Source organism: Alternaria ethzedia, assembly GCF_023757985.1.
Source record: "Alternaria ethzedia strain BMP 0044 chromosome Unknown scaffold_4, whole genome shotgun sequence".
Taxonomy (NCBI): Eukaryota; Fungi; Ascomycota; class Dothideomycetes; order Pleosporales; family Pleosporaceae; genus Alternaria; species Alternaria ethzedia.
The window spans coordinates 1236871-1249588 of NW_026056197.1; the positions used below are offsets into that span (position 1 = coordinate 1236871).

General features: G+C 52.4%; 3 protein-coding genes across 3 annotated transcripts; all 3 read right to left on the reverse strand.

Annotated features, from left to right (window-relative positions):
- Positions 1-829: 829 nt before the first annotated feature.
- On the reverse strand, positions 830-2621 carry J4E87_002547 (uncharacterized protein; the record flags this gene model as incomplete). Its single annotated transcript, XM_049374183.1, has 2 exons — positions 830-1812; positions 1862-2621. 2 exons carry the CDS (start codon positions 2619-2621, stop codon positions 830-832), a joined length of 1743 nt encoding a protein of 580 aa, XP_049236323.1.
- A 1304-nt stretch (positions 2622-3925) lies between these two features.
- J4E87_002548 (uncharacterized protein) lies at positions 3926-6331 on the reverse strand (the record flags this gene model as incomplete). The annotated part of the gene is made up of 2 exons (XM_049374184.1): positions 3926-5771; positions 5988-6331. The coding sequence occupies 2 exons, from the start codon at positions 6329-6331 to the stop codon at positions 3926-3928; spliced, it is 2190 nt and encodes a 729-aa protein (XP_049236324.1).
- Positions 6332-9275: 2944 nt separating this feature from the next.
- On the reverse strand, positions 9276-9788 carry CKS1 (Cyclin-dependent kinases regulatory subunit (Cell division control protein cks1); the record flags this gene model as incomplete). The annotated part of the gene is made up of 4 exons (XM_049374185.1): positions 9276-9309; positions 9361-9419; positions 9471-9615; positions 9673-9788. The coding sequence occupies 4 exons, from the start codon at positions 9786-9788 to the stop codon at positions 9276-9278; spliced, it is 354 nt and encodes a 117-aa protein (XP_049236325.1).
- Between the last annotated feature and the right edge of the window lie 2930 nt (positions 9789-12718).

Sequence of the window (12718 nt, forward strand, 5' to 3'; positions counted from 1 at the left end):
CACTCTACATGTCGAGCCCGTTCCCTAACACATCCCACATCACCCGCCCGTCCATTACAACTTCTTTTTTTGCTGTTTTTCCTGCCTCTTATTTCTATTTGTGCAGTTTATAGCATGCTATCGCAAGAGTTATGTGGATCTTGCGAATCTATCTTGTCTAAGAAACTAGGATGAAGTTTCTTAAAAGGGGTGAAGATACACACAAACGCTGCTTGCATTGTCTTGCATTTTGTCTATGCAGCCAAGGTTCAACCTCCGTACCTTGCTTTCACCTGTGATACTCTGCCGTGGACCGCCTCTACGTCCAGTACCCGAAGAGACTTGTTTCTTGAGGTTTTTAGAGGTAACTTCGGCATTTCCTACCTGGATTATCAGGTCAGTCGCACGTATGTGTAGGTCTGGTCAAGATCAGTTGGGCTGGCGACATAAGTGTTTAGATGTTTCCCTCAACGGTATTGTACCCGTCTACCACAAGGAATTGAGCACGTCGTCATAAGAGACCAGCTCCTCAGAAAGATAACCTCCCGCTAATTACTAATTTAGCTGCATTACTAACTACCTCATCTACCACAACATCTTAATCAGGCCGAAATCTAAACACCGTACAGCCTACATCGACGCCAGATTTTCCAATCCTCTGATATCATCCCAGTGTATGCGGCAACACCATTGAGTTTCATCTCTGTATTCGAGGACCATACCTTATACAAGAAGAGTATTAGACAGGTTTGCAGACTACATTAACGTAAAAGTATGCAATATAGGTAGCGTAACGTCGACGTAGACTCTAGGGTGTTCAGTTCCTCCCTAGTTGAACGTGACCCCCCTCTCAAGGCGCGACATCCTTCGGCATCCCATCAACCCCCAGATCGATCTCCTTGTCCAAATTCTCCAAGAACCCCTTGCCGCGGAACTCTTCCTTTCCAACGCTCTTATCCATTATGCCCGCAACCTCCTCACACTTATTATACCACATCCTCTCGTAGTTGTACTCGTCCGCGGGACCATCCGGCATCATGATCCACTCAGGTATCGCGCCTTTCTCTTGCTCACCATCCTTGTACCACCAAAACCTCGCCGTGTCATCCTCTTTTGTGCGCCAATTACCGCGGTTCCAGTTGTGTTTCAGCGGAGAGTGCTTGTCCCATCCGCGGACGAGATGGCGGTAGTAGGCGATGGGGTGGATGTATTCGTTTGTGTCGCCCAGGTCGCGCAGTTTGGTCCATTTCGGCGCTTTGGTGTCTTCGTTGTAACACTCGACTTCTTCGTGGCCGGGCATGCGCTGCCAAGATCCGATGAAGTAGTATATGCCGCTGTAAGAGTCTACGAGAGGACCTGTACCCCAGCTGAAGTCGAAGTTGGTATGTGAGTGGGGTGGAGAACGCGGCGGAGGTTTGAGTGTGTCGTGACCGATGCCGGGAATGGAGATCTTTGGGAGCAGGTTCCACGCTTTTTGAAGGAAGTTCTGGTGGTGATAGGTGCATGCGAAGCGGAGGCGAAACAGCCAGCGCGTGTACTGATCCATGGACAGCTGGAAGGCATGGCGATCGATGGTAAGATGAGGCGAGATGACTTGAAGCATCCAGCAGAGGGTTGCGGTGGATATGTTTTCCGAGTCACCCTTCATGTCGCCGAAAGCGTCTTGTGAACCACCACCGATATTTGTATGAACACCAGGAAACCAAACCTGCTTCAGCTCCGGTGTTGGTCTGTTGGGGTCGTCGACTAGATCTTTGGGTATGTACCAAAGAGTAGGGCGGAAGGCCTTCCGACGCTCATCCAGAGCCAACGCCTGGAATGCATGTTCGATGTCTACAAATCGTTAGCCTCAATTACTCGCTTCGACACCACTAAAACTCACTCTCCGTCAGCTCGACGTTGTGAAACCCATACTTCGTCCTCGACCATGCCAGATCAATACCAATCAGATCAGGTACACCCAACGAGCCGACAGTATCCCACACACCAACCACCTTCACCTTCCTACTACCCTCACTAACAGCAAGCTCACCATGCGGTCGAATATCCCACACTTCCGCCAGCAGTTTGAGATCATGCCAGTCGATGTTCCTGACATCTACGCCCTCTTTCTCCATCTGCAGACCCTTCTCGCTGAGCTTGCCTTTGGTGAACCATCTGTACTCATTCGTCTCCCGAAAATCAACACCCTCTTCGTTTCTTTGATACAGACGATACAGCTCCGGAAAGAACTGCATGTTGACGGGTGCAATCACACCGATATCCGAGACCAGCCCGGCAACCGCACGTGCGGTGTAAGCTCCTCTCGAAAATCCGAAGCAGAAGATCTCATCGCCCGGCTCATAATTTTGTACAATGAAGTTGTAGGCTTCGATGACGTTCTCCGCAAGACCAGCTCCCGTGCCGCCTTGTCGTCGCCTCTCAGAGGTACTTAGATTCCCGGTTCCTATCCCGGAGTCATAATACACAATCTGGTGGAATTTCTTCGATGCGTCGTCCTTGTCGGTGCCAACGCGCGCTATCAAGCGGCAGAGTCTGGCGACATTTGAGGGTATGTTGTCTTTGCTGCTGACGCTAGATTGCCATGTGCCATCGCAGCAAATCACTAGCCGTCGTCTCCAGGCGGTGTTATCGTTGACCATAGTGGCAGAAGGCAAGATTGTGTAAGTAAATGGAAAAAGAAGAACAGAAGGTCGGTCGTCTGTAGCGCGCAATGTCGATTATAGGAAGGAGGAATGCATATAAACAGATGCAAGAACGCTGATCAGATACCAAGGCTGAATCGCAGGCAAGCGCGTCGGACGTCGTTATATGATACTCAGGGGTAAGCAAAAAGACAAGTAAGTACACGCAGCACAAAAGACGAAGCTGACCGGTTCCAAGCCACGAAGCTGCATTCAGGCAATGGGGCAATGAGGCAGCGCAACTCTTCTAATTTATCCTCATCGAGTCGTACACCGTGAATGGTCGATCACCGAATGCCCATGACGGACGCCTAATTCCCCATGTCGCCAATGCGCCCGCCGCATTGTCCAGGTGCGGCTGAAGGAGGCTGCCAAGCGACCTGTTTGAGCGGGATGAAGCGCTGCTCCTACCCGCACGCCTTTGCATTTTCACCGAAGGACGGGTCAGACCGTGAACGCCTTCAGGGTGGTCTGATATGGCGCGGAGGTGTTGGAGTGAGAATTGCTCGCGTTGCGCGCGTCGGCGCGCTGTCTGAACATGAGAGAATGCGGTGTGCGTGTATGGGGCTTGTGCACGCGATCAGCATTGCCGTCGCTACTTAGCTTTGCCGTTTGAACTTTGATTGCGATATCGAAAACACTGTTTGTGCGCGTGCGGATAGTTGTGAACTGATCAATGTGTGATGGGTGTTGGGGGATCATGGGCGGGGTCCGAGGCGCAGGCAACGCGGTCAAGGCGTGTCAGCTGTTGCCCGAACCCTGAAGTAAAAATATTCAGGCAACGGCAGGCACAGCCCGTCTCCAACTCAGAATGCCACAGCAACAGTCAGATTGCTGTCAAAAGCTGCATTCTTGTTACACCAAGGTCAGCTCAATACTTGCTTGTTTCACTCGGCACGTGCATGCCGTCTCAAAAAAAGGCCGAGTATGCTTGCACCGCACGAAGGCGGCGGCAATGTACCAACATGCATTCTTCTCGTCAATACCCTATATCCAAAAAGCGGTCTATGCTATCGCTGAACATCAAATCGTGACCAACAGTCGCTGAAGAGCAAATCCGTGGAGTATCCCAGTGCCGTCTGTCGCGATATGGCGCCATTTTGGCGCAATCCCAGAGTACCATTGTGGCAGCCCCAGGCGTGCCTATATAACGCCCACCATCCCACCATGAAAAGAACGCTTAATCGCTGAACATCACAAGACTACTTCCTGAAACTTGTACGACAATCCCGCGAGTCGTCAAAGCCCCTGGCGTCAAGCACTCACATTGAGCGAGGTGAGTTACCAGCTGTATGCGGCCGACTGCCGTATTGAGATCCATCATTAAAGCCCTCGAAGCTTTCACCTGATGACATCCTCCTCAGATCGTTGTCGTCGCCCATGTCGACGTCTTCCATCTCGTACCGTCCCGCCCCATTCGGGTTCTGCGGCGGTCCCATATTGGCAAAAGAACTGTATTGCCGTGGGGGCGCCGCGGGCGGAACGCCAGCACTGCTGATTTGTTCTGCGAGGCTCGGCTTCTCCGCCAGATTGTTAAGCATGGCGCGACTCGCGTCCAACATCGATACGGCGTACTCGAGGAAGTCCGCTCGCTTGGAAGAGACGGAAAGCGTCCAGCGGTATTCGCATAGCCTGAGCTTGTAAAACTCGGCCTCCTCCTTGGCGGGTGCTGTAGCCCATAGCAGTGACCCAAAGGTGCCGATGAGCGTAAAGTTGACTTTGGAAGCAAAGTACCAGAAACCCTGCAGATGCTCCGGCTTCAGACGGTTCACAAAATCCATAGCAGAGATCAGTCGCGTCTTCGCGGCGTTGCGGCACATGAAGAGGCCATACGAGTCGGGGTTGGTGGAGTCTAGCGACTGCACTATGCGCCTGTGCAGCGTAATCTCCGTCGCAAAGTACGCGAGATGCAAATAGCCCGTAGAGGTGAGCTTGCCCTTCTCGGGAACGTTCATCTTGACCTCTGCGGGTAGCTTCTCGTGCCATTGACGAAGCTTGATTTGTACTGGCTTGGCTCGTGCGAGGATCAACTCGGTCGACTTTCTCCCCGCATTAGCAAAGTCGTGGATCGCCGTTTGGGTGTAAAATGTGTCCATGACCTCAGCCATGATCTGCGTGAGCCCAATCATCTGGGCGAACAGTATCCGGCCTCGGTGGCTCTCTACCTGCTCCTCTTCGGATTCTTCCTGGCGCGTCTCGTATCCATCCCCTTCTTCAACAAAATCGTCTTCTGTAATCGGCTTCACCGCCCAGTTGGCATTGAAGATGTGCGATGGCCGGCCGTGGATGAGTGAGCTCCACTTGTCTTGCATGTACAACGCCCATGCGATGCGCTTCCTCAAGCCACGCTCCCAGAGAGGAACTGACCATGATGAGCAGTCGAGATGCAGACCTAATTCTTGACCAATGGCCACCAGCTGTGTTGTCAAGCTCCAAGAGTCCGCTTCAGGACGTTGCAGCAACAATAAGCCAGCCTGTATCGTCGACAGTTTAGGTCGCTCCATAGCTAGTGTGAGCGCCTTCATAGCAATCGCTTCTAGCCGCGTTGCATCAGGTCGGGAGTAATTTGCTAGCTTGGGGTCGAGAGACCACCAGTTGAGCGCTAGGATGTACATGCCAGCCAACAAGGCTGGCGAAAAACCTCGATCGCCTCTGCGATACCGTTCGACAAACAGATGTTTCTGGATGATGGGGTAGTTTGGATGCACTACTTGGAAGTAAAGATCTAGTAAAGCAGGACCATGTGGGTGCACAAGCTGCTCGACCTGACCCAAGGCCTCAGACTCGCCGGCGAAGTCTTGTGTGTTCTCGTCAGGTAGCATAATGAAACATTCATGATCGTTCACACGTCGAAGCGTACCAAGGTCGAAGGTCGACTCGTTACGGGTGTCGAACTGTGATAGGCCAATGAGCAGCGAATCGAATGGAGAACTCAAACCGATGTATCTGCTATGTTGCCGCCGTTGCAGCCCTAATGTCTCTCCAAACTGAGGCAAGTGAAGGCTCGCTATTTGAGATAGTGAGGGTTGCGGTGGTGGTGGACTTGGCGCGGTTGCTGTGATGGTGGGTGTTGATAGTGCTAGTGGCGGAGGATCTGAGTCGACGGATCTGCCAGAGGATGTCAGCACGACATCCAGCTATACGCCGATGCCTGGCGAGGGCCACAGCTCCCGGTGCCACGACCACATGCGGGATGAAAAAGCAAGTAGGTTGCACATGCGCACGTGACCTGGTAGCGTGACGCAAGAGGCATAGCAGATGTCGGAAGTGATATATCTACGCGAGCCGTGGACGTGAAGCAGTAGCGGGGTGGCCTAAACATACCTCTTCTTGGTGTTGTTTGGCGAGTCCTTCTTCTCGCCGTCGACGACTTTCCTCTTCCGCGGCAGTGGGCTTTGTACAAAGGTACACTCCTGCTTGTGGAACTCGCACAGGACACACAAAGCAGCGCCCTCGTGTATCACACAGCGGCTCTTCCTCCTTCGGCACGCGTCACAAGGGCGTTCCCTCCGTGAGCGGATGTTAGATACTGGACCGTTGTTGGATGTAGGCTTGCTCAAGCTCTCCTTGCTGGATGGTGACTTCTGTATCGTGCGAGGACGAGCTGGTGCTATAGAGACAACAGGACGTGGGCCCATAGCCGGCTGCTGCATTGCTACGGCCGTCATGGCTAGCTGGCGTGGTGGAAGGGTGCGATAAGGCTATGATAGACTACGGCCCGTTGGCTAGTTTCCGAATCAGGGTGCAAGTATCTCGCTATCGGAAGCAGGGTTCGTGACAGGTCTTATCGCGTGGGAGATAGGTAGTTCAATCGGTATATGGGAGATATCCCGGAAATGCAAATCCAGTTGGGTAATCCAATGGAGAGTCAGACGAGTCCTACTTAGGGCCCTAGGTTGCCGGTAACGGCGGCGAGGAGTATGAGGTGACTGATGGTTCGCGCCGTCATTGAAGGTCTACGAAAGAAGTAGAGGATGGGCGGAGGCGGGCGGGATGGCGAAATCAGCCTGACCTTGGAGCTTGGAGACCTAGAACCCTGTGTGGGGAGAGAGCAGGCGCATAATCGGGGGTGGCAGTCGTATATACTGGAGTGTCGCTGGAGAGCGCGCTGCGAGAGTCTTTTGTGGCAGACATGTGCTCGGGATGGGTTTCAAGATGCAGGGTGCACGGATGTTGCTTGGAGGTAAGCTGGATGGGCTCTAGCGGCTTCCTGCATTCTATCTTACGTACAGCCGAGAGATAAGGACTTCGCAGTGGGCCAATGGCCGCCGTGCATGGCTTCCCCCACCTGAATAATGTGATCTTTCCATTACTCCAGCTCTTGCTTATCTGTGCGTCTGTACTACACAGGATCCAGTTTAACTGTCTCGAGGAATTACTCTTATGTACTCGTTACCATACTCCATAGTTTTAGTATTGGCGCATGCACGTCACCCACGGCTACGCATCATTATCGCTCGCCTAGCACTGGTAAACAGTTGACGACCGTTTGAGGGACCTTGCAGCTGACAGTTGCACCGCTGAATTTTCTTGTTCGCAGCCTCGACAGCACATGGCACGACGTGATGGATCCGACATTTTGCCACGTTCCGAGGTTTTCACGAGCCGCCTCATCGTGAGGCAGCTCGCCCGACCATGCCAGTATCCATGGTAATGGTATGAACGGCCTCCGCACGTGTCGCGTGTTCTCCACAAGCCCTACTGCCATACTTAGCATAGGACCCCTCGACAGCGATCTCCGCTCCGCTCTGCCCCTGGTCTCGTTTCTCACCGCTCGCACTTCAGGCAAAACGCTTTCCGCTCCGACCACCGGCAGTGCGCAGGACCCGAATATCTCCGCCAATCCTAGTCAGCGAGTTGCATCTTGCCGTTGCATCTTGCCGTTGATGTCATAGCACTTTTCGCCGTTGACGCGATTCAGGGAGGCTGGGTGAAGAACCGCGGCGCCGCCAAACCTCCCAAGACCGAAGAAGGCTGGAAAATCGGATGCGATCTACGCCAGTGTACGTAAAACGCAGGCTTAGCCTCGCACTGCCAGCGACCTCAGACTTGGGTTGCGATGCTGCGGGATGACAGATGGATACCCAGCTGCACGCTCAGTACTTCCACATTCGTCCTCGCTTAAACTACCGTTTAATCTCTCAACAACGGAACGATATATCCTCCTCCGAGTACTGGAGGTCGTTGTTGAAAGGCCCGTAAAGAAAGTCAGATCCCAATATTCCCCTCATCGCCCGCTTGATGCGACTGGCCTAGGTACCGGAATGAGATCCGTCCGCTCAACCGCATGTAGATTTGAAAGACCATGGGTTCGTGGTTGACATTACGAGATCTTTAAGCGCAGATCCGCATGTGAGAGGCTAGAGGGTGTGGATTCTGCCCAGGCTGATGACATCTCAAGGAAAGTCGGGCCGCTTTTCTCCGGAGTGTGAATCATTCACTCCGTCGTCACGACTACATATTGCGCCCTCTGAAGAGTCAGTCTAATCATTTTTCGCGCACTTCCACTGGATGTATGCGAGAGTCCTTGACTCGGTAGTCCAAAAACCTGCCTCCTAGCTGTTGGAGTTCTTACGTCGTGTTTGCTTGAGCATATAAAAGGAGCCAGGTATACCTTGACAATGCCCAGGTAACAAAGTGCCAACACATCGTAGACGAAGCCTAAGCCCACAACATCAATCTTTAGCCACCGCTGCAGGAATACGTGTAGGATGACGAACCCTCAATTTGTCGTGAATCTACAGTCAGCATCTCCTTGCCACTAGCTTACTCTTGAGACCGGCAATATATCGTAACCTTGGATTCGGGCTGATTGATCTTCAAGATCTACTCATAAGTTGAACTTCCTCAGATTCTAGATTGATATGGCGGTAAAACCCTGGTTCTAGATGGCCGCAATGGACACTATCTAGCACGGAGCGACAACGAGCATGTTACTCTCGCGTCCGAAGAAAGCGCCGGGAGCTATAGAGGCATTGCCATGGTGCTTAATGTTGGCCTGTCCGCATATGTTTACTGTTGGGGTTGACTCAAGATTCTCTTCCCTATCAAGTAAACACAAGCAAATAGATCAAGAAAAACTTACGCAGGGACCGAGATTGACATGTGGGTATACCAGAAAGCGAGGAGGGTGTGGAACACGCTAGATTCGGTCCGTATGAGTATGCATACGTCAAGTTGCGCTCTCCGGGGCATTCTGGTGCAAAATGGTCATTTCAACAAGTATCAAATTCGGACCAGGTGAAGGAGCTATGGATCTATCGTAAATCCGCATAGCAATTAACAACCATATACCTAATCCATATTCTCTTGCCCAATGTCCAGTACTCCTTGCACCTCCTGCCTCGGCCATATGTACAATTGTGGGCTTCGGGTACCCTATCATAATGGATATAGAGACGCGCTTTCGACCCGGTCGTAAACCTACAACCCCAGCGCATCGATCATACCACCGTAATCATATCGTCGTTATGTTTAACGCGCCTCGCTGAAAATGGATAAAGAAGGTATCGCGAATAGACCGTCTCGTGTGCCGTGGTGGTGTGCGCAGCTGTTGCGCGTGTTCGGTCAATGTGAAGTAGACCTCGGGCTGCGCCGCGGTTCGATGTTGAATCAGTGCATGGGAGGCTGGTAGTTGATCGGTCGCCTGTTGGAGAATTAGCTTGCAGCGCGCGGCGTATGCTCTGACACAACGTACTTGAAAAGCAAAATGTGAGGTTCTGGCTCATGGACCTCGTAGTGCTCCCATCCCAGACTCTGTTCCCAAGTCAGCATATATGTTGCAGCCTGTCTTTTAATCACGCGTACCTGTGTGATGCCCAGTGCCCGCCATTCCTCCTCCCAGAGCAGCTTCAGTGTGCCTCGCGCGCCGTCGAAGTAGTCTTTTGGGATAGCCTTTAGCATTTGCTTAGGCAGCTGCACATGGCGGTATTCGTATGCGTCGTCCGAGTATCTGTGTTCGCGGTCAATAAAGAAAACGCGCTGACCGCCTCTTGTGTTGACAACCCACCTCGCCGAGTAATGAATCGCGTCGACAAATTCATCCAGCTTTTCCTTCTCGTGGTCTGAAAGCGGGCGCGGCTTCTTGTTTCGGCGCGTGAAGTCGATATCCAATTCGCCCGACATGGTGCGCGTAGGGTGGTGTGAGAGCTCGTGTGCTCCGAGGTCGTCAGTGGGGTGTCGGCGGGTGGTAGAAGCGAGCGGGGCGGGCAGCTGCTTTGGGGGGAAGTCGCAGTTGTGGATGGGAGAAGGAGCGCTTAGATGCAGGATCTCGTGTTCAGGCGCGTCGGGCGTGTGATTATCGAGCGAGAGAAAGAATAGTTCAAGTAAATGAACCCAAACAGCTCTTGTTTACCCAGTTGTGAAATTTGGTCGATTGTCCAAGCTTCTACGCTAACTCGGCTGCAGCCTAGCGTAACCGTCTTACCACGTTCTTACCGCTGGGCAACGTCTTTCACCCCTGCATCTGCATCTCCGCTGATCGACGTGCAGTCGAGTTTCGATGCAGACCACTCTAATGCGAGCTTACGTACGCTTTCTGTCTACGGTCACCGTCGTCTCTGTTCTTCTTCATCCTCAGACATCTCCGGACATTAAGAACGCCTCACTATTTCACCACAGCAACCAGCCACACCTCATTCAGGGAAAACTCTAAACACCATGGAACCTGCATCAAGATGAAAACTTGCAAAGTAGGCGACCCAATGTCAGTGTAGGCTCCAGACCCATCCAGCTCTCTCTTTGTTTGAGGTCGCCACAAATCTTATCTTGTACCAATTCTATGCGAATCGTTGATGGAGCAGCATACATGTATGGAGGATCCATGTCTTTCGCCTTGCAGTCCTTTCTTGAATCGCATACTGTCCACTACCCGAAGCCACAAACAGACGCCCAAGAACAGGTAAATACATGTAGCGTGCGCGTACGCTTACGCTTACTCGTACTTGACAACCGCTGCTCGATGGGCGCATCACCGGTTATCAATGCCAACGGTCTCGCCGCTCTCGATATCACTCCGGGCACACTGGCAATGGTTTTTCCCTGTTACCTCTACGCACCCTATTCTCTCGCTCAAATAGCTTCTCCAGCATCTCGCGCTCCGCGCAGCCTTGCAACCAGGGTGTCTTCGTATCCAAGTTCGGCCGCCCAAACACACCCACCAACTGAGCACTGGCCTCCTCGTTGGATCACTTTCTGATGGAGGCCTTGTGCAGTCGCTTCAACCCCACATTCCACGCTCTTGACTTGAGTTGGCTGTGCTGTAACACATCCTCCAGGACCGCGTCTTCTTCTTCTATCTGCTTCTGTTCCTGTCTGGCGCGTTTCAGATATCTTGTCAAGAGGGTGATCGGGACTGCAAGACCGATGATGCCAGCGAGCACAATCGCAAAAATGGCGCCAATAGGGTGTGTGTCTCCTGGCGTTGTATCTCTATACATGGATGGGACCAGTATCGAAGGTTGTGTTTGCTGAGAGCGCGCTGATGAGGTGAGGCGTGTAGTCATCGGTATGTCGCCAATCAGCGAAGTTGTGTGGCCACTCTCTCTGGAACCAACGTCCGCATTGAGAACCTCCGAGGCCTTGCCGTAGAGGCTTTCCGGCATATCAGGGTACGGATGCGTGTCGACATCAATATGGTCTCCTCCAGTGTTCGCTATGATACACAGTGTCAGATTCCGTCGATGTCGAGAGTGTCTAAAACCCCAGGGTTTCATAGAACAAAGGTACTGTATTTGCTTGCTGGTCTATGGAGCTCAGCGTATCATTTGTACGATCAGGACTCGGGTAAAGGGGGGGACACAAGACCATGCACTAGTCTTCGCGGTCACACAACGCCTACAATACCACTGGCTATAGGTAGGATATGATAACAGCGCTACTAGCAGACAGGATTTACTTGTGTTCACACCAATCCTACAGTCCAGCCTGAGCTACCATGGAGTTGACAGCACTTGTACCAGCTGTCATAGCTACCATTGCGGACGTAAGTCCTACTCTGTGCTCCCGGACTAAGATGATAAGCCACGTCAGCATGCAAGCGGCTTTATACCACAGTCGCGCGACAATATAGGCGCAGCGAGGGGGCACTTTGGATCAGTCGCACGATACCTCCACGCGCCAACGTTCCTTCGACTATGCCAGTATTCCGAGATGCTGACATGAGATAGTGAGAGATACATTGCTCGACACTGTCTTCATTACAATTACCTCTAGATGTCTCCACCAACCCCTTCATCCAGTCTCTCATTCCGTCCGATACTCCCTACACACGATCCCATCCTTATCCATCCTTTCAATAACTCTAGATCTCTTCGGCACAGCACCATTATCCACCCTCCCATCCCTCCACTCCCACCTCAACTGTTTCTTCGGCCTAACCACCACCGCCTGTGTCATCTCCGACTTCTTCTCCCCCAAATCCCCATGAACCACATTGATGCCTTCGTCCGTAGCTCCGCGTTCCAACCACTCGCTCGCTCTGTCATCACTCGCGCTCGTCTTGATCTCGGGCAGTAGTTCGATTGATGGTGATGGCGGTACGGACGAGTAGCGTTGCTGTAGGTCTTCGTAGTGCTCCTGTTGTATTTGTTGCCGCGAAAGGCGATGCGATAGGCGATACTCTCGACCGGACTCAAGATCGAGTAGAGCGGGCTCATGGACTGGTTGCTGGCTGGCCTTTTTCTTGTGTCGGTTGATGAGGCGGATGACGAGGCAAACCAGCATCAGGATAAGGATAGTAGACGTCAGAACGATGAGGGCAAGGAAGAGGTCCGTTAGAAAGCTTGTATCGGCCATGTTGAACGTGCCCATGGCGAAAATGTCAATTTGCACCAACACCTGCAAAAGAACAGAATGGAGAGAGTTGCAGATGTTGTGGCGCCTGCTGCGAGAGGTATACCGCAGTACTTAAGCCTGTCAGGTGCAGCATGGGACGTAGCCACTAACCTGCGTGGTACCAAGAGAGCTCTTTATCAGGTAGCCAGACCAGTAAAAGGAATCTGTATCCATGCATGAGCTCAACTGTACGAGGGTCCGGCTAATCTGCTTCGTGGTCG